This window comes from Pyxicephalus adspersus, chromosome 7 (assembly GCF_032062135.1).
Source record: "Pyxicephalus adspersus chromosome 7, UCB_Pads_2.0, whole genome shotgun sequence".
NCBI lineage: Eukaryota > Metazoa > Chordata > Amphibia > Anura > Pyxicephalidae > Pyxicephalus > Pyxicephalus adspersus.
Genome location: NC_092864.1, coordinates 27,122,761 through 27,144,698, shown reverse-complemented (window position 1 = coordinate 27,144,698; position 21,938 = coordinate 27,122,761). Strand labels below are relative to the sequence as shown.

Below are 21,938 nucleotides of genomic sequence, written 5' to 3'. Positions count from 1 at the left end.
TTTGTACTGCATCCTTCTTCAGGCCCAGAGATAGGGGTTGGTTTGGGGTGCACCCCAACCAATGAGCCTCACTGTAGTTTTCCTTCCTGCACTAACTTTCCACTCCAGACAATCACAGCCCTGAAGAAGCAGTGTAACCCCCTGAAATGTGTCGTAACTTTGTAATTAGTCTGATTATGAATAAATGATAAATGTCTTTTTATTTCTGTTCTAGACAGACCTATTGTTCTATTTTATTGATTGGTCACTGGCGGGTTGTCACCAGTTACAGAATCAGATGTGAGACACTTGACACTTTGCATATTAATTGTTTTATTGTAATACCTGAGCAGGACATTAGATGGCACTACAGTGTTCTAGTGCTGGAGGCTGTCATGTTGCTTATGTTAAGGAGTTGAAGAAAAATACAATTTATTGATTTTCCCATTTTCTTTGCAGCTAGAAGATGTTGAGTTTTTTCCGGCGCACGCTTGGGCGCCGGTCTATGCGCCGGCATGCAGAAAAGGAACGCCTCCGAGAAGCCCAGAAGGCTGCGACCCACATCCCAGCGGCAGGAGATGCCAAATCGGTGATCACGTGTCGTGTGTCCCTGCTGGACGGGAGCGACGTGAGCGTAGATCTGCCGGTAAGTGCTGGATATACCTGTATATTAGAATTTGTATCTGGAGAGCAGTGATTTAACTTCCTGTATCGTATAAAACCTGTATCTGGTGAGTGGTGATGTCACTTCCTGTACCTGGTGAGTGGTGATGTCACTTCCTGTATGAGATATAACCTTTCATTGCCCAGTTGTCGGTGAGCTCTCCCAAATTTCATGCAGAGATTTTCCATTTTCTGACCTGCGTCCAGGATCTGTCCTGCTAATTGCTTGCTAAGGATGGTGGATTTTTTTTCTTTCCGGGAAGGCTGATCCTGAATGAGAAGGAAACATCTGTCACAATGAATAGCTCACCTTTGTGACACCGCACGCCTCTCAGCCTGATGGGATAATCCAGTTATTCATTAACATTCATCGGTCTACGTATAATTGTCAGCGTCGCTCATGTGTAAATATCAACTAATCAGTCTCTACAGGAGGAGAAGCTTTATTTAAAAGAAGCAAAGTCTCTTTTTCAATTACAAAGACAGTGAAATATTTTTGAATTTATAATCTCGGATAATCTTGTGATAGAAGGCAAGAATGTCCCGGTGCAGGCGGAACCATGAGTCTTGGCCCCGCCTCTTTTCTCCCCCTACAGGTCAGTGCTATAAAAGTGGGAGGGGCCTCAGATGTAAAGGATCACAGTAAAGTGGGAGGTCCTTCCAAAGTGGGGGCGGGGCTGTCGCCATAACCAGCAGATTCACTTGTAATTGGGTTTTATTTGGCTTTTTTTTTTTTTTCCTATTTACCAAAAGCTGCTTTTTATTGAGTCACAGATTAGAGGAGCTCTCCATGACCTATTTTATTTAGTAACCGCTTTGTGCAGCTTTAACTGTAGTCATGTTACTCCTGAATGTTTGACATTTAACTTTTCCTGAAAATAAATCCATCACATTTCTGGGTGAATATTATTCATTTACAATACAATTTGTGTACTTCCGATATTTACACAGATCTGTCCAACCAATCAGAGAACATAGAATCAGTCTGCTATGATTGGGAACATTAATGCTGACTTGTAAAGTTACCTCCCAGGGATCTCCTTATAATGACAATTTCCTTTTCTAATAATTTAAATCCCTTTCACATAGATATCACTGGAATGAATGTTCTCTGCTGATCTCTGATAATCTGCTGACACTTTATGACCAATCAGCAATTTTTGCTGCAACAAAAACAAATCCTCATCATCCAGCTGATTCCATCCGCTGATATTTTTTAGTTTCACTGAAACCTCCTGAAGATGAACAAACAGAAAATTTCAGTGAAAAGTTAAATATTTACCAGCTGTAGGAAGTGTCGGCTGATCTCTCTGCGGCTTCAATAACAGAGTCAGAAATATCGAATCACAGGCGGCCTGGGCTCGCCATCCGCTGATATTTCAGTGTCTGGTAGATGCTGGGACATTATTTATTGTTCACATTTATATGAAACTCCCTGACAATCACTTCAATAACCTAGGGACTCCACTCTGAGATCCCTGCACTGGGTCTAAGTCCCTGCGTCTGCACGCCGGCTGTGCATAATAAAAGGGACTCCTACCATCCTACACCCCTAGCAGCTCTCTTCACTTATTTAATGACCTACTACTGATTCCCTCACTCATAACCTCATCACACTCACGTCTCCAAGACTTCTCCAGAGCTGCCCCGATTCTCTGGAATGGTCTTCCTCTTCCTATTCGGCTTCCTCCTACTTTCTGCTTATTTAAAAGAGCCCCCAAAACTCATATTATATATACTTGTCTACCTGTCTTCTTCTGTCTATTAAAACCCTCACTACTTCCCATCACATCTCTTTGTAGTTCTCTGCATTGGCTTCCATTTCACCTTAGAATCAAATTCAGGCTTTGTCTTACAATCCCCCCACAGTTCTTGTCCCACTTATCTCTCTGACCTGATAGAAAAATACCCCCAGCTGCTCTCTCCTCCAATGACCTACTAATGATTTCCTCACTCATAACCTCGTCACACGCAATCTATTTAATGACCTATTCAATGTACAGCGCTGCTTAATATGTTGGCACTATATAAATCCTGTATAATATTAATTATTGATTGTCTGTGCAGAATTCACTTTTTTTTCGTCATTTGTCACAGTGATTGGTCTTTACAGAGTTCAGATCTGTTTGCTCCTCCTCTATCAGTCTGTATATCCTTGTAGAGGTTCTGATCCGATCCCTCATCATATTCCATTGTCGGCCCCTCACATGGAGTTCTGCCCTGTGATCGGTTACATTGTATCTGCTGAGTGATGAATCTTTCTGTGGAATGTTTGTGGGATGACCTGGTGACTCTGCATTGTCCTCTTATCTCCTGACCTCGACCTGGGGCCCCTGCGCTGTATATACACTGCACTCCATCTTCAGAGTCCGCCATTCCTCAGAACCGTCATCACTAATCCTGATGAAAATTTATAAACCATAATAATGATATAATCCGCTTCAAACAATAGAACAGTATTAAGAAAAAAAACCCACACGGGATCCATAATCTCGGAACCCGAAACATTTCATTTATTCTGGTTTACCAGGCAGCTGCATTTGTTTTCTTTTTTTTCCTCAACTACACAAAATTACCTGATGGGGATAGAATTCTCATGAGTTACAAAGAGGGGAGGAGTTCTGTAGGCCTGTCCTAGAGTGAGAGAATCTTCATGGCAGGATTATTATTATTATTATTATAATTACTACAAAGAGATGCAGAAGAGAAGCAATGGGAAGGATGGATGAGTGTAGCCAGGGAGGAGGATGTTCCAGTAGTCCAGACGAGAGATGATATCACCAGGGATTATTTTATTAATGGGTAATTCTGAATATAATGTGAAGTACAGATACCCTTCGTCCCCTACCTTTAGTGAAGAAATATTAGGTAGATGTGCCGTTAGGTAGGTATACATTAAGCCTGCTGTGTCCCCACCTCGTCCCACTCTGTAACCTAACAAATGGGTGCCATGCTTGCTGGAGGAGCGCCAGGTCTGGTTCTGGCTCCAGGTGCCATTAAAGACAATGGGAGCTGGATCTACTATGGAGGTAAATGTAGACTGGGTGCATACACTTTCATTTTATTTACATGGAGGACCTGAGCCAGGACACGGCGGCCATTGCAAGAAAAAATCTCCCTAATGGGCATCCCTGGTGGGACAAATTTCCATTTCCTTCAGGTAGGCAGTGCAGTGTCCCTGTACCCCATAAGCAAAGTTCCCTTTTATTAAGAGATTTTAGTGATTGGGTTAACATGTTCTTCAATCTCAGATTTCTCCCCCTCAGCCAATTAGAATTTCTCATTTGTTGCTCTAATTACCATTGCATTCCCCGTCTTCTGTTTTCCTGCATTAAATGTTCAGTAATTGCTGTTGTTTTGCAGGAACATTTTCTGAACTCATTTGTAAGTTTGGACTTTGCTGACCTGGAATTAACCAGTGGGGGGAGGGGTAGATCCAGGCCCGGAGCTTCCCGGAATACGTTCCTAGCCAGCATGGGGTGTACAAGGTGACCCTCTTGTTGGGTAATCATTGCCCTGACCCTGGCACAGCTCGGAGCTCCAGGAGAGTCTGGCAGGGGGGCAAAAGCTGACATTTAGGAGGATGGCAGGCGGCTGCTTTCAGCAAAATATATTCTTTTCCTAAAAGAGCCCCTTTAATTGCAGAATGACCTTTCACACCTTTACATTTTATTTGCAATGAAATCTCATGAAAGTAGTTACCAATATATTCTAAGATTCTCTGTACTTGCGATTGTTGCATTTTTTGAGAATCTTCCTTGCTGCAGCTTCCTTGCTGCAGCTTCAGAATTTGCAGCTGACCGCATTCTACTGCAGCCTCAACTGAGCTCCCAACTGCTCCATTTCACCTGCATGCGAGCAGTCAGGAACTATTTTGCACATGGTTGCATTGGATTGCGGCACAAAACCAAAAAGCAGAATATCTGGCATTGAAGTTGCTTTTTATGCCTTGGAGGAATACCTGCACTCCAATTTTAAGGACAAGAGGCGCAACTGCATTTACCTGCTGTGGAACCTGGGAACATTTTCTATGAAGTTACTTATTTTCTGTTTTTAGAATATATTTAAAATAATTGAATCTTTTTTTCCTTCTGTGATGAAACGGGCAAAATGATTTTGGTCACCATGTGCCTTTTATGTGATCCTTATACTGGATTGTCCATGTGTACGGCCAGCATGGGGAGAATAAACGCTGGAGGAGATTGTTTCACTCTGAGTATTTGACGGCCCAATAAAAATGGGAATTTTGTAAGGAACAAAAAAAAGCTGAAGTGATGGATGTGAAACCTTGAAAATGTGAAAAGTTACATTGTACCAAAAGTTACCTCCATGTGTCTGTGCGCAGAGATTTTTTTTTCCCCCTTGTAGGGTGTCCAAGCCTTTTGTCAGTGTTTTTTTGTCTGTCAGACACTTGCCAGAGCTCCACACAAATCAATGAGGATTCATTAATTTTAGTTTTTCTGGCAGAATGATATTAATATCAATATTCTAATCATCACTGGTCATATCTTGCAGGTTTGTCAGTGGATGAACATTGCTGTGTGGGAAGCAGCGCCTGGATCCGATTCAGGCCTTTCCCCGCTTATCTCCATTCCAGGTCAGCTCATTAGTGGAGACACAATGAGGCCTTTCAGGCGATGCCCAGAGTGTCCCAGCGATGAGGATCTTCTTTCTGTGCCCTCTCCTGCCCTGCTGCCTTCTGCCACCCCTCCTGCCCACTTGCTCATTTCTATCCCCCTCTTACACTTTCCAGTCCCCTTTGCCCTCCTTCATCTTGCCCGTTTGCTCTCTTTTGCCCCCCACTCTCTCCTGTCCAGGTTTTCCCCTCTTGGTCCCCTTCTCCTGCCCCCAGCACATTCCTGGCTTTTCTTCCCTGTGACAAGGCAAATATACTGTTTGCATTGAGTAACACCCGGCATTGTCAGGGCCAACAAACCAGTTCTTCAGCTCTTATCAGCTGGGTGATGACTTCTGAAGTGTTATTATGGAATGTGAGAAGATTCCTCCATGGCTGGGACAGGTGAAGAGCGATTGTGTCTGCAGGAAATGTGCAATATTTACACAAAGCTTTACTTTCCGTCAAAACCTCCAAAGAGTTTAGTTGCTTTGCATAGAATAGGGGATGACTTTATCTGTCATTTATTTCTTGTCTTTCCCTTAACTTCTGTGTGTGAGGGGACCCAAATCGTGCAAAGTGGTCCCTGTTCCTGTAACATTAGATATCCCATTGCCTGGAATAATGGTCACAAAGGGTAAATCTTACCAGCCAGGACATAGAAACCATAAGAAGAAGGCGCTGGATCCAAACTGGGTTTAATATTCCAGTGTGGAATAAAAATGATAAAATTTGCATTTGGCATCTTCTTTCTGTGCCCTCCTGCCTTTTGTAGTGAGCAACCCTCTATATCCGGGCTCAATGTACGGGTAAAAATAGACTGATGGAGGATTCAAAGGGTTAAAATAATATTATATATATATTAGTCTGTGTGAGAAGGTTATAGTTATTTAATAGATTGGCCTACCACCCTGAGTTGGCCTTTGGAAAATGTCAGATTTACAAACTTCTGATCAATCGTTGGCCATCAGTGATGCCATAACATTGATGTCCAATCCGACGTTTAAAATCAATGTGTAATTATGACTTTAGCATAATGTTAAATATCAGAATCCATAGTACAATGTTACCATATTGGGTTTTCTTCAGATGTTGATCATTGGCCAGACAGGTTTTGGAAACTGAACCTAGACCGTGTTCTGCTCCATTGGTCTATGCAGAGTTCACCAGAAATGAATTCCCGATCAGCTGGTATTCCTATTGGTCCAGCCAGTGTTTCCTGATCCTAACATGCGATAACACTGAATAACTTTCAAGTCTTCAGGGAACCCCTTCTATAATTACAGCTTACAGTATGTTAGCATGGTGGTCAGTGGGAAGAATGTCACCCTTACAGATAGCCAAAATGATCATTGGTGTCACCTAAACTGACTTGAGATGCACAAACTGCTCATTGCAGGAACCCCCAGCAACCTCTGGGGGAACCCCGATTTGTTGGCTTCTCTACAACTTTTTGACTTCCTACCTTCCATTAACATTTTATTTTTTCTCTTGTAGAAAAAAGCCAAAGGCCAGGAGCTCTTCGATCAGATTATGTACCACCTGGACCTCATCGAGAAGGATTACTTTGGTTTACAGTTTATGGATTCCGCCCAAGTGCCTGTAAGTCTGGTTACCCTTTGGCGGTGAGGATTTTGGGGTTTTAGGAGAGGGATGGAGGAAAAAAGCAGAAAATTGCTCCTATTGTGTGGTACTTCCCAACCTCTTAGATTGTAAGCTCTTCTGGGCAGGGTCCTCTCCTCCCCCTGTGTCACTGTCTGCGTCTGTCTGTCATTTGCAACCCCTATTTAGTCTACAGCGTTGTGTAGTATGTTTGCGCTATATAAATACTCTTTATTAATAATAGAATGAATAAGAGAATAGTTTTTTGGATGTCCAGCTGTAAGGGCGGCCATGTAGGTTATTATAAGAATGGGGGAATGGTTAAAGGAAATAATGAAATCAAAGAAAAGGACCTAGAAAAGGGTCCAGAACAAGCAGAAAATTGGCTTACCAAAGAATATTTTATTCATTCGTATCATTAATAATAATTATAAATATAGCGCCGACATATTACACAGCGCTGTGCAATATTTGGGAGTTGCAAATGACAGGCTGATACAAACCCAGGAGGAAGAGAGAACCCTGACCGAAAGAGCTTACAATCTAAGAATATGAGAGATGGGGGTGGGATTGGGTTATTATGGAGTAATAGGGATATTTGGGTGGGGGGGGGGGGAATATTATAGAATTCTGGTCCAGCTGAGGAGAAGGTTAAAAGTTGCGCTCTTTTTGTGGCCCCTCCAAGGTCCCTGTACATAGGGAGGTGTCGGGGTGGGGGAGGATCAGGCTGTGAATGAGAAAGTCTGGCTATGTTTTTCTTCATCTGCCAGTCTGTTTTCTTTCATCTCCTCCACATTCCTGGGCTGGTAGCTGAGCAGCCCCGAGACAGGCACAGATAGGTGCCACGACCCCCCCCCCCTCCATCAGAGCCTCAGTAAGGGGGGTGGGGGGGGTCTGTGTTCTGTTCTCAGTGACTGATGGTTGCATCCGGCCTCACCAACCCAAATCTCAAACTACCTGTCATTCACACAAACATTCACTGCAATGATGATGTGATATTCTGCAGGGAGGGGGACCTTACACCTCCTGCCACAAATATTTCCTTCCACTCCTAACGTCCTCCTATAAACTAGGCTGCGAGGGGCAGATCTTCATCATATATTGCAGGGCGTCCTATATACCCCCCCACCCCGCCCCAAGACCCTCAAACACACTCCATGTTGCTGGCTGTTCTTTGCTTTCCATGCCTTTGGAACAGAAACCATTTATACAGAGTTCACAGCTCTGTACTGAGGATCTGACACTCTGTAGCCCCCACAGTCACAAACTAATATTAGACATTTATATAACTCTGACATATACCACAGTGCTGTACAGAGAACACTGAGCCCGTCCCATCAGTCTCTACAGAGGAGCTGACACTCTAATTCCCCCGGCCACACATACATTAATGCAGTCTGAGTGTATCACTGTCGCCCCCTATGACATATTTTGTATAAAGCAATAATATTTTCTCTTTCCTCCTCTTTGTAGCATTGGTTGGATAACACAAAGAGCATCAAGAAACAGGTGGCCAGTAAGTATCTCCCTCCTGATTGGTCCTCGTTTATTGGCGCTGGTATCCGATTTGTTGGTCGCACGGCATTGAAGGTGACGTAAACCTATCCACTCCATATGTCTGTATGACGAGGCAGCAGACCTGTTCATGCTGTCCTCTCTGCAGGACGCCGAGCGCTGGAACTGACATTAATGACTCCAATTACTAATCTGTGAGAGCCGTTACATCGTTATAATCTGCTGGCCCTGTGCTAGCTGGAAATAATATTCTGCATGGTGCATAACGATCCTCATCACAATAAAAAATAAAATTCTAGATGAACACAACCTGAGGTTTTTAATGCAAATCCGACATCATATTATTGAGATGAGATATAGCAGGTGATGGCGCCATCTTTATTCAGGCTCTATCCAGGGTCACCATGTACTTCCAGGCCTGTAACACCGGCTCTGTTGCAATCTCATCAGTGGAGGAGAGAAGACATATGAAATGCTTCCTCCTGCATGCAGCAGACCAAGGACCTCATCTCAGCCTAGGCAAAGTCACTGATTGGAGCTCATTGATGGCTCTCTAAGAATAATAATTGGAGTTGATCTGATCCTGTTGCTTTATATTGTAATGTATCCGGGATTGGTCGCTGCAGTGACCTCATTGACCAATCCTCTTTCAGGATTTGTTTTTTCTGCCTTCGCTATGAGTTTGGGATGTGGATGGAGCAGATTTGGGCCACATCCGGTGAATCTGACTCTTAATGTTTGTCTTGCAGTTGGTCCTCCTTATTGCCTCCACTTGCGGGTGAAATTTTACTCCTCTGAACCCAACAACCTGCGAGAAGAACTCACACGGTCAGTCCCCACTGTCAGATTGTGGGAATTTAGCATCAGTCTGCCATCCAAATATTGTTCTGTTAGCTTTTAGTTGGATTGTAATGGCCTAAGGGGGCGCCATGTTACTGGAGAAGCATTAATGACCCCCATTTAGCGAATAACCTCAGACTGAACGCGGTGCTGCTAAACTCCGGCAATGGGAATCTTAAACTCGTTCTGTCATACATGTTCTTCCATAATTGCTCCATGGGTCACCCCAGTTATTTATTATCCCATTATCACCAGACTGGCATCTCTCTGGGTCCAGTGACAATACCAATTTACCCAATAACTGTGCATCCCCCTGCTGGCCATTGACAGATTCCTGACCTTTTCCAATCACCTGATCATCTCTTCTCAGCGTGTTCTGCCATAAAGCGTCAGATTTATGGGGTCACTGCTGTGTTTATGGAAGCAGAGTGATTGTTGTGTGTGAAAGAGACCATAAACCCCTCCATGCATTGTGATTTGGAGGGGGGAGGGGCGATGTATCGGCATTTTTAGGTCAATGGCATAGAGGGGTTTCCTATCCCTGATCCCAGGATTATGTTATGGTGGTGGAGGCAGAATATATAAAAACCCCCCTTAGCTGTTAAGTAGGTTGAGATATAGGGGTGGCACTGATCAGATATATCAAATGTAATAATATTGATTACATTATGATAAAGTCTGTGGGGTGATATTTGGGGGTCCCTACCCATGGGATGATCCTCATCCCGAGAGTTGGGGCGGGGATGGATTGGACGTTATTCAATTTTATAATTTCTCCTTGATGATGAATTTCTGCTTCTTCCCTCCTCCAGGTATCTCTTCGTCCTGCAGCTGAAACAAGATATCCTAAGCGGAAAGTGAGTGTTGCATGGTGCTGGGTGTGCAATTGGATGATTGGCATGGGTGTGAGGGCTGATGATGCAACAGTGCCCTGGATCTGAGTATTGTGGGGAACCTGGGGAATAATGGGTGGAGGTAACCTGAAGTCACATGAGGGGTGAGGGGCCCAGAGTCTGAATATCGAGGGGGAACTTTGGGTCCATAGTGGGGTCTGAAATATCATGATTTGGAGGGAACTTGGCGCATGGGATCTGATGGTTAGAAGGATTATCATGATTGGAAGGGACCTGGAGTAACATGATGGTTAGGGGGGGGGGGGGGGGGACAGGGTTATTATGATTTAGGGGACCTGGAGTCACATGATGGGAGGGAGAACCTTGGTCTGAAAGCCAGTGGGGGTTCCCAGGTCTGGGGCCAAGTTAAGAAAGGTGGTGATGTCTCAGCGTGGTACCCCCTTCCCCGTATCCATGAATTGTGCCTTCCATTCAGGGGTCACATATAGCGCCCACCTAAGGTCACCTATTGGAAATGAATGGTGGGGAAGGGTGGGCTGTGGGTGGTTATTTATCCTCTTGTTCGCCCTGCACGGCAGTTGGGGTTGTCAGGGTGCCAACCACTGGGAGCCCACTGGAAACACCTAATCCCACCGCTTGTCGAACTAAGCCTAGGTGTCAGAGGGTGGCCTTTGGCCTGATGATGCGGAGGGGCCCCTGGGGTCTGGTTATGGCCTCTTTTCCTTGTGTGTCTTTTGGTGTGGAAGGGTTAGAGCCCCTGGCAGGGTATTATGGCTCTCTGTATTCTCTCATCTAGCGGAACTTATTCCAGTGACACTCTTATGACAGGATTTTCTCTCACTTCCTGTTGTGTCCATGGGACAGGAAATCTCTTCAAGGGCACCTCGGGGTTTAACCCTTTCCAACCCAAATTTCAAAAAGATGAATTTTTTTTTTTCTGTCCTTGAAGAATGTGAAATACATTTTATGGCTTTTTGTCTTTCAGGTTGGAGTGTCCGTTTGACACAGCGGTGCAGCTGGCTGCATACACCCTGCAAGGTACAGTCACCCCAGGGAAGTGGAGGGGTAGCAGTGTAGTCCCAGGCTTCACACAGCGCAGCGTTGTCAATCAGTACATTGAAGCAGCCGCACTCATAAATTCTATTTGGAATGTATCGTGTCAACCTGTTGTCACGCCTCTCTGTGCTGGAAGGGCGGAGTGCTTGGCGTGGCTCTGATGCCAGTGATGGCCGGCGGCTGTAATCCGTCTGTCTGGCTGCTGCACTGATAAGCAGATTGGGTTTAGATGAGATAGGACGTTAATCCGGATTTAGCAAAAGTGCGTCGAGCTGCCAGGAGACATGATATTCCCAGCGGGGTCCTGCCATAACCTCTGCCCGGCTACCCGGTATCTTGATTAACCCTGTCCAGTCCTCAGCCATTATCACCAGAAATGGTGTCATTTCCTACCACTGTGTGTGTCCAACCTTCCAACCAGAAGGAATTCTGATAATAAATTGTCTTCTCCTTCCTGTAATACAGACAGTCGCTGCTGCTCTCCCTGTCTTGTCTCCGCCCCCCCCTGGTAGTTTCTGCAGGCATCCTGGAGTTATCAGGCCCCTCCCAGATCTTAACTCCCTGCACAATCCATGCACCGCACAGTGATGATGCCTCTGCTGCTATTTGGTGCACACAAAGTGGATTTGTACCCATTGAGGAAAAGATTTAACGTTTTTAAGCCCGGAGTTCATCCAGATTTTATATTTGTGATTTGGTAAATGAAGAGATTCATTTTCTTTCAGGGGAATTGGGAGACTTTGACCCCACTGAGCACCCGCCGGACCTGGTGTCAGAGTTCCGCTTTGTGCCCACACAGACCGAGGACTTCGAGCTGGCAGTGTTTGAGAAGTGGAAGGAGTTCAGGTAGATATGTCAAAATTTTGATTGTAACATCTCCTAGGAGGGCCGTCCAACTACAGGCTCCAAGGGCCACATACAGGCCGGGCCGGGATTTATATAAATAATCATTATGTGATCGTTTTGTAAGCTGAATTTTACCACATTCATTTCTGTCTGTGAGCGAAATACTAAAAATGGGAGCAAATCCCGGCCCCCGAGGCCCCCAGCTGGACAGCCATGCCCTAGAGCAGCGGTGTCCAAACTTTTTGCAAAGAGGGCCAGATTTGGTGAGGTGAAAATGTGTGGGGGCCGACCAATAACCAGGGTTAGTGTGGGCGTGGTCTGCGTGCGTCCAGAACAGCACACGGCCACCAGGGTAACGCCAAGGATTCCCTGTGTCACTGTTGGAATCAGAGTGGGCATGGTCTGTGCGGGTGCCGCACAGCACACGCCCTCTATAATGATGTAGGGGATTCTCTGTCCACACATGGGGACTCCCGTCCTGCCGATTATGCCTGCCGAGTAGCAAGCTGATAACTGCAAGGCGGTTGATCAACTTTAATGAAATAAAAAATAGCTTTTTTTATGCTTATATTTTATACTATGGTCAACAGTCCTGGCGGGCCGCATATTGTTGATTTTATGACAGAGGCTGCGGGCTGGTGGAAATCTAAACACGAGCTGCAATTGGCCCCTGGGCCGGACTTTGGACACGCCTGCCCTAGAGGATTGTATGTGAACATCTCATTCTTTCAATAATCTTTTGACAGTGAATCAGAATAGGGATAAAATCAATATGTGCAGAGAAATGGGGTTTTATTAGTACATCATCTTAAAAAAGTATATACATCATATTAAAAATCAAAAAAAAAATTAAAATCAAAAATCATTTGACCACACTTTGCAATCTTGTATAATATTGAAGTGTTTCTATACAGAGGTCAGATGCCAGCGGAGGCCGAAATTAACTATCTGAATAAGGCGAAGTGGTTGGAGATGTACGGGGTGGACATGCATATGGTGAAGGTAAGATGCTGAGTGCCATTATAGTACATTATCCCTGAAATTATTATGTATGGGGAAAATTCTACCTGTCGGTTATATTTTTTTAGATTTCACTTATAAGTCACCCAAAGCAAAGTGGTGCTCCTTTGGTAATTATCTTGGCACTTCTGTAAATGGGGTGACAACAGACACATAATTGTGCTTCTATGTAGTTCTGTGTTGTCACTCTGTCCATTAGCATCCCCTAGTGATACTGCAGCGGGATTATTAACTAGGAAGCTCCAACCTAGAGCAATGACGTGCAGCTGATGCTGGATGGAGTCCATGTGGGTATGAAATGGCTAAATCAACCTGCAAGAGATAAGCTGCAACAAAACAAAAATAAAACCAAATTGTCCCCCCCTTCCGTCTAATCTGTCTCACCCGCTGACACCTTTACTCTTTTTCTCTTCTGTGTCTTGCCCAGGGCAGAGACGGGAACGATTATCAGCTGGGTCTGACTCCCACCGGGGTTCTGGTATTTGAAGGTGAAACAAAGATCGGATTGTTCTTCTGGTGAGTGCTGTCATTGGTTGGTTTTGTCTTGCTGCGCCCCTCTTGCCGGGGATTATGGGATTACGCAATGTTTTCTGGCCGGCTGTCAGTGCTCTCTGCAGGAGCCTGGACTACAAGTGTCTGCAATCCCCTCACTTGGGGTTCTTGCAATATATTCAACGGCTGAGATAAAAATGATTAGAGAAAAAAAACTCTGCATCAAACATCTGCAGAAAGACAGATTTGTTGGTTGTTCTTCGGGGTCATTGGTGATGGGTTTTTGCTTTAATATAAACCACTCCAACCCCTGGAGCTGCTCTGTTGGGATGGAAATTTCACCTTGCATTTATGAGTAAAGACTTCAGAGGCCAAACGTGGGACTACAATCCCCAGCATGCCCTAAATATCTGTATTGGATGCAGTTTTCTCATACAGAAATCTCTCCACCAGAGGGCAGTGCAGTCATTCTGTTTCTTATTGGACAGACTGCTCATTCCTGTGTCATGTGTCATGTTACAATGTAACAACTGATCCCAAATAAGTACAAATATTTATTTCCTTCAGCAGTTCTCAGTGTAATCTGACTGCCAACTCTACAAATAGTTTCTGTGGGAGGATTCATCTTCCAGCACTGAGGAAGTGCCACCTACGGGCACAGGTTTGGGTATTAATAATCCTTGCTCCGATTGGTTGAAGGGTGATTAGTCATAATGAAGGTATGTTGATAGGGGGGGCCGCGGCTGGGCAGGTGTTGGCACTGGAGCTTCTGCCTGGGCACTCCGGATGGTGCCGCACCCAGTTATCAGTAGTGCCAATCTTCAGCATGTTCTTGTGTTTATAGTTTCCCCCTTGTCTGGCTGTCTGTGTTTTCTAAAATGTGACTGGATGTTCCTGTTGAGTTGAAATAATTTTGATGTAGAATTTGTCAATCTGTGTAGATGGAACGCAGAGGGGTCCCCATGCATTGCCAAAACTACATTATGACTAGGGCAGCTGAACACATTGATATGCGAGGGCTCCTAAACAGAAATGTAACCAAAATATGTATAATGAGACCGTACATTCAACCAAAATGACCACCAAGAAAGACAAACGCAGAATGGAACATGTTACATGTAACCCAAATCTACTTCTAATCTAATCAGAGTTTTTACTGGTTTACCTTCCAGGCCGAAAATCACTCGTCTGGACTTCAGGAAGACGAAGCTGACGCTGGTGGTGGTTGAGGATGATGATCAGGTGAGAGGTTGGGGGGGATCTTTGTGGCGGTGATGGATACTCATCACCACGTCGTAGTATTTGCTCTTTAGTCTGGGGTATGACGCCCTCACATTGTTTCCATAGGGTAAGGAGCAGGAACACACATTTGTGTTTAAGATGGATCATCCGAAGGCCTGCAAGCACCTGTGGAAGTGTGCTGTGGAGCACCACGCTTTGTTCCGCCTCCGCGGACCAGTCCAGAAAGGATCCAGCCGCTCCGGGTTCATCCGGCTGGGCTCTCGCTTCAGATACAGGTGAGGGGGTCACTCCATAAGCCCGGGTATGGAAAAATGGTGCAGGGGCATTTCAGCTTTCACATAGTGGTGGCCCCTTTGAAAAGCTACAGTGCCATGAGAAGGGCCACAGTGATAGAAGGTGTTGGTCACTGACCTGACACAAATGCTGAGGAATATTGGATATTTTACTTGGTCACTAAAGCCAACACAACAGAAGCTGTAAGTGGTCATCTGAGGAAGAGAATCCAAACCCAAAAATTGTATAGAAAGCAGAAGTCATTGGCTGTGGTGGCTGCATTAGTTTTCCTTTTTTTATTTGCTGCTTTATATTACATTTTCCCATTGGGTTTAGAGAGACTTTCAGGTGGATTTGGAGCTTTTTAGAGTTGTTATTGGTTTTCCTTTTCTCCTAAAGGAAACCGAGACTCCTTTCGTCTTTTGACATTTCACTTAAACCAACCCCAACCTTTTCTACCCCCTCCCTCTGCAAGTCTATTTATTTATCTTCCTTCTGCCCTCTCTTGTTTCTTGTGGTGATGGGAAATGGTGGGTGGATCCTGCCGCCTCCGGTGACGCAGAACGTCACTGGCACTGCATTGTATTGGGGGTCCTTCTATGCAATGACCCAGCAGTATGTACAGAACAAGATCTGGCGCCACGTCATGTGGTTGTACCAATGGCCCCTTGATGACTCGCCTCAGTGCCGGCAGCATCTCATCAGGGGAATGTTGAAAGGATTATTGACTTATTGGCAATGCAGGAATGAATGTGCAATGGCAGGATGGTGCAGGAGAGTCCATGGAGCATTTACTAAAAAAAAAAAAAATGCAAAAAAAAAAATAGCAAAAAAAAAGGACAAGGTGCCAGGTTTAAAAAAACAAAAAACAATAAAACAAAAACAAATGTCCCTGTACTGATGTTTATAACTCTTTTTTGTTGTCTTGTGCAGTGGGAAGACTGAATACCAGACCACAAAGTCCAGCAAACCACGGCGGTCGTCCTCCTTCGAGCGAAGACCCAGCAAACGCTACTCCAGAAGAACCCTGATGAACAGAGGTGAGAGACCCCCCACTAAATGTGACATTTCTAGCCAACAAAAATAATTATTAAAAGATCTTTTAACCCTTTTTTATGAAGGGTCTGGTTTTCTGTGTGTCCCCCCCCAAAGAAGGGTCTGGTTTTCTGTGTGTGTTCCCATAGGACAGATTGTCCTATCATTTCCTCTCCATGTGACATCCATATAGGAAATGGTCAGTGTGGTTGTCACTGGGATAGGAGGAGTGAGATTTCCCATCCCATGCCGATTTGTAGTGCTTTGTAGTTCAGTTTTTTGAAAGGAAGCTATCTAATACTCCCACACCAGCCAATTATTTTTTTAATGTTATTACACAATATTTATATAGTGCCATCATATTATGCAGCGCTCCACGTATACAAACCCCACGTCATGTGACTAGCTGTCCCTCAAATACAGTCAAAGATCAATCTTGGGGGAAGCCAATTAACCTAACTTCATGTTTTTGGAATGTGGGAAACCGGAGTACAAGGAGGGAGCACACGCAAACATGGGGATAACCTGCAAACTCCATGCAGATGGTGCCCTGGCAGAGGTTTGAACCTGGGACCCAGCACTGCCAGAGACAGATGATTTCTGCTAAAAGATATTCACATCTCAAGAGACTCCAAATGATTCTCAGGGACCTAAATATGAACCTGTAAGCTTTGGGTTCTGTGTGGGACAAAGTACTCCATTAAGGGGTATCAAAGTACCAGAGCTGAAGTGGTAAAATTAGGCAACGTGCCTTTTTCATATATATGTTGAAGTATTTAGGAAGTTCCCCTTGCAAGGTCAGCATGCAGCAAAAAACATCATTTTACTTGAATGGGGAAGGGTGAGAATCCAATGTTATTTTCTTTTCCCCAAAAGACAAAAAAACAAAAGGATTTATTTTTCCAAAGTTGTCTTAAGCTAAAATAAAGCAAATTGTGCAACACTGAAACAAAACATTAACATTTTTATTAATTTTCTTTCTTTTTTTGTTTTTTAACACACTTGAGAAAAAATGGAATACAAATAATCAACAAAATGATAATCAAGTTAGTTAGGAAAACAAAGTGTTCATTAGAAATAAAGAAGAATACGTTTTATTCCAGAAAAATAATAAAGAATAATTCCCATTCTGGTCCTGTTTTGTATGTAATCCGGTTGTAGAAAGGAGCTTAATTCTGCAAAGAAATGAAACAAAGTAGATCCTAAATTCACAATGTTACTTTGTATCTCTCGGATTATAAACTCTGTGTCAGCCTTGGAGAGGAGCAGCTTCTGCAGCTGTTTTATTTACCTCCTGCTGTGCTTTTTATCAGATATTAGTAACAATTCCTTTATTCACACTGGCAGTGAGGATACAATGCAGTTATACAGCTTCCTCTTTGTCACTAGCCTTGTCCACAACTGAGATTCACCTTGCAGCACTTCTCTATAGAAGTTAATGGAACATAAATGGGGGAGGATGACTTTTGCCTGCTGAACCCGTCAAAGTTGCTCCAATGCCCATTCACTGTAAGAATGCCGGCTGGCAACAACTACTGAAGGAACTAACGTTCCTACCCCGTCTGAATAACCCCCCAATACTCACATTGCTGATGTGTTGGGCATGGTGAACATATTGGAGTGAAAAAGCTGATAATTGTGGAGACAAATATCTCATCAGTGGGTCCTATCCATGTGTGTAGATTTTTGTTACATATTTGGCAATTTTATTTACTTTTCCTTTCTATCTCTGTTATTGCAGCACCTGGAGGAAGACTGGATTATTCCAAGTAAGTAAGAGTTGGGGGGCAATACTGTGATTGTTGGGTCCGTACTGGGGTGGAGGGGAGATGAATTGCTTTGGTGGGTCAGGGTTGGTATCTTGTTGGGGGATGGGGAGGTAATGTCACCTTATGATGGGTTCTACCCCCCTCCCCTCTATGCTTTATTGACTAATCTGCTTTTTACCTTTTTGTTTTCCCCAGCTTTGCCTTGAGAAATGACTCTGCCATTCAGAACAATGGATCACAGCGGGTATGACCGCCTCTTTTGTGTTGTATTGTTTTCCTTGTTGTCAACAATGGGGTGTTTATCATTATTCAGCTACTGCAAGAATTGCCTCTGCTGCACTACAGAACTCTGCCTATCATCAACCCTCTCTGCCCCACTCCATATGCATACACTAATTTATTCCCAGCAATGCAATTCTGCTGCCTCAGGGAACTTGTGAACACAATGGACCTGATTTAAGAAAGCGCTCAAAGACTGGATGATGACTGTCATGGGGGAAGCTGGGTGATTCAACAAACCTGGAATGGATTTCCCAATTGTTTGCTCCTAGCTAGAATATATCTTTGACCACATCCATTTCATGTTTGCTGTATCACCCATGTTCTCCCATGAGAGTCTTTTCCAGTCCTGTAGAGCTTCTGGCTTCTTTAAAGGGGTCTAAAATGCCCCAAGAGCACCCTTGATTATTTTTACAGAGCTCGATTTAATAATTTATCCCCTGTGAATTTGTCTGAAATTCACTGACGGATGTTGGAATCTCTCTACACTTCTCATTTCACATCCTATTAAAACAATGACTCGTTCTGCCACCTGGTGGCCAATTTCAAAACTGCACAGCGGTTACATTGGGAAATGCTATCTGTATGAATGAATCTAAACTGAATTTATAATTGAGCCCACATATTTTTGTCTCCTTGGCCATTCATTAACTTTTTATACCATTTCTGAAAGTAAACTTGCTGTGTCTTTTTTTTGCACCTCCTAGGCGTGGCCTGTAAGACCCAACGTGCCAGTAGTGACCGCCATCCCTACCGAACCAGTGCTGGTGGAGATCGAGAACCTGCAGAGAAGTCCTGGCATGCATCACAAGGACAAGAAATGGTTTGTCTCTCCTCCCTCAGATTGTTCTCCAGGGATATTGCACAGTATTAGGTTCTCCATAGTGATGAGGGGGCATTTCTACCGTTATTTTAGGGGCTGGGGGGAGCATATTATTTGCAAGCAGTTTTGTACTCTTGTTCAACTTTGGCCAGAAAATTTTTTTTTTGCTGGGTTGCAAATAACTGCAGCTCACATCTTTCCCTGTCTAGAAAATTATAACCATATAATGTTTTAGGAGCCCAACAAGCAAATTAAATTGGAGATAAAGCACATTGGAAGAAAAATTGAAGTTGGCCCTTAGATTGGCAACACATTAAAAATCCATGCAACTTCCTGAATATAATGCACTTCATGCAGGAAAGTAATGCATCAATGTATGCACAGGTGTAAAAGATTTCTCCTCCTGCAGAAATACAAAACTAAAAACCCTAAAATATAAATTATCATATGGAACAGTCAGGTTATATCTGAAATGTTAAATTATTTGTTGTCTGTCTTTGTGCTGCGCTGCTTTTCTGTATCAATAATCAAACCTCAAATCATCGATGCTGCAAATGATTGCAATGATTATTCTCTGCGTTGCTGATGCCTGCTTGGTGGTGGCGGTGGTGGGCAGAGCTTTGCTGGTCTTGTCCAATGCTGTACATATGGATCTCGCTGTGATAGGTGAAGATCCATAACATGCGATGATCATGTGACTTAATCTCTAAAACTCCACTCTGATCGTGCGGCTTCCTATTTCTGCTTGCTGCTCTGTAATTGGGGAGGGGTTTTTGTTTGTTCTGTCATTGGATCAAATCTTTGACGTTAGGAAAATTCACAACATCACATCTTCGAAACTGGATAAGATGGAAGGAGAACCTGGGTGATCCAGCAAACCTGGAATGGATTACTTACAATCACTTGCTATTGGCAATTGTTTTTAATCCTGGACCAGATCCATTACAACAGGTTTGCTCGATCACTCGGGTTCGGCCATGGTCATCCATGTTCTCCAGAGCTTTAATAACTCTGGCCTTGGTATGATCTCACATTTCAAATTTTATTGTAACTGGAAGAGCACTGCAGATCTCTCGACCACTTTCCATACCTCTTAACAATCTGTACAATTACAAAATATTCTACTTTCCCCATTTCAAATCTGGCAGTGTGCACAGGTGGTTGTTCGAACCAGCGAGACCAGGGCTGTTTGACAGCTCCAATAATAACAATGTAATTCCCAATCACATGACATGTGAATTGCATACAGACTAGAGGTTGATTGAAAAAAAACCTCTTCAGCCTGCAGATCCTTTTACAGCCTGTAGATGCCAGTGTTCCGCTGTTTAATACAGGTCTTGTCTGATGCAATTATGGTTTGAAAAAAAAGGTGTGTAGGCTTTAATGAACCTGTTTATAAAAAAAGGTTATTTGAATCTTGCACTATATATATTTTTTTTTTTCGGACCTTACAATGATTTATGTGCCTGTAACTGGAATCAATCATCCAATCATTGATCATGAATCTTCCTGAGGTGATTAAGCGGTGATTGCTGCCTCTTCTTCCTCTGGCTGTGCGCTTCTTGCAGGCGTTGGATTCCCTCTCCTTCCTCTCCTGCCTGGTATTACCTTGTTTTTCGTTCCTCATTTCCGTTGCTCTCTAAAATCGCAGGCCACCAGGTGTACAGGAGGGTGGAAGTCGCTGGAGGTCGGAGGCTTCTTCCTCATCGCTGCTGGCGGACCGGAGCTACACCCACTTTGTTCATCAGCAGAATGTAAAGAACGCCGGGCAGCCGATTGAGCTGCGGGGTCTCCCTGCCAAAGTGACCATGACTGAGCTATAGCTCTCCAGTGAGCCCAAGTACTTTCCTGAAATGGACCAACAAACACTGGAAACCAGCAAACCAACTTGGATGAGGATTGTATGCCCGACTTGCAGATCTCATTGGATGATCCTGTTTGGGGGGGGGGGGTCCTAGCTTTAAAACTGTTACAGGTTAGAGTGTCCCCCAAATTCTATCGCACTCTGCTGACTCCAATTTTCTAAGGGCTTTGTTGCCATGCCACTGTTGTGTTTGATGATGAAATGCTCACAATCAGCATTATTGGCATTCTAAAAAAATATTTAAAATACTAAACTAGAAACAAACAAATATTGTGGATGAATCACCATTAACAATCAGCCCCCTCCCCATAAACCTGTATAGAAACCGCCATAAATAAGTTCCAGCTGTGTGATCTACATACAGGATTTGTAATACAGTTGTTCCAACCTTGTGATCAGTCTGGCAGATGGCACAGCCAGATCCTCGAACTGCACCACAGCCCTAATAACCAGGTTCATTTCCCTCTCCGCCTGCGGTGATAGAGACGGCACACTGATGAGATATCATTCTGATTATTTGTTCTGCAGTCCTTTTAATATGTTCCCCGAGCACACATGTGCACTGCAGAGGAGTCTGATTGGCTTACAATGCTGCCCCTCCCTTTTCACAGGGTGCTTCTGTCCAATAGGTCACAGCAGCTTAATATCAACCAGACAAATACCGGTTGTTTTGCCACATTTAGGACACTCACATGGCTGCTGTAGGAAGTCACTCTGGGGGAACAGACGATTGTACAATTCGAAATTACAATATAAATAAAAATTAAATCATATTTTACCTTATCTCCTGCAATTTAATTTGCAGGAAACTCACTCACTTTACAGTGAAAAAACAAAAGTTTAAACATCCCCCCCCCCCCATCCATATTAATGGTTAACAATCGCACCTATATGTGCTTGTTGGACAACCTGTGTCATAAATGGGGTAATAAAAGGTAATAATTGACAAGACATTAAAAAAAATAAATCTGTAACTGTAAACTGCACCGACCATGTAGTCCCCAGCTCTGCTCTGTATGAGGCGCTGCAACAAACCGCCATCCATGGGGAACAATGCAACTCCTTCAAGCGCCATCTAGTGGTCAGAGTGTTGCTGTCTTCATGCAATGCCAGTGTTTAGCTGGCAGTAAAGATGTCACCTTCTGTGGATGCAGCGATGACTGGAATACTA

At 44.0% G+C, this 21,938-nt stretch overlaps 1 protein-coding gene across 1 annotated transcript in view; it reads left to right on the top strand.

The window, feature by feature from the left end:
- LOC140335366 (band 4.1-like protein 5) overlaps positions 1–21,734 on the top strand; it is a 22,648-nt gene extending 914 nt beyond the window's left edge. The window contains exons 2-17 of the mRNA XM_072417930.1: positions 439–625; positions 6,755–6,859; positions 8,333–8,375; positions 9,124–9,202; positions 10,027–10,071; positions 11,054–11,106; positions 11,850–11,970; positions 12,885–12,972; positions 13,418–13,506; positions 14,655–14,724; positions 14,830–14,999; positions 15,931–16,037; positions 17,774–17,801; positions 17,997–18,045; positions 18,788–18,903; positions 20,555–21,734. Of these exons, the coding sequence (XP_072274031.1) occupies positions 446–625; positions 6,755–6,859; positions 8,333–8,375; positions 9,124–9,202; positions 10,027–10,071; positions 11,054–11,106; positions 11,850–11,970; positions 12,885–12,972; positions 13,418–13,506; positions 14,655–14,724; positions 14,830–14,999; positions 15,931–16,037; positions 17,774–17,801; positions 17,997–18,045; positions 18,788–18,903; positions 20,555–20,726 (1,515 nt within the window). The 5' untranslated portion in view covers positions 439–445 and the 3' untranslated portion in view covers positions 20,727–21,734. The remainder of the gene's footprint in view (positions 1–438; positions 626–6,754; positions 6,860–8,332; positions 8,376–9,123; positions 9,203–10,026; positions 10,072–11,053; positions 11,107–11,849; positions 11,971–12,884; positions 12,973–13,417; positions 13,507–14,654; positions 14,725–14,829; positions 15,000–15,930; positions 16,038–17,773; positions 17,802–17,996; positions 18,046–18,787; positions 18,904–20,554) is intronic.
- Positions 21,735–21,938: the final 204 nt, after the last annotated feature.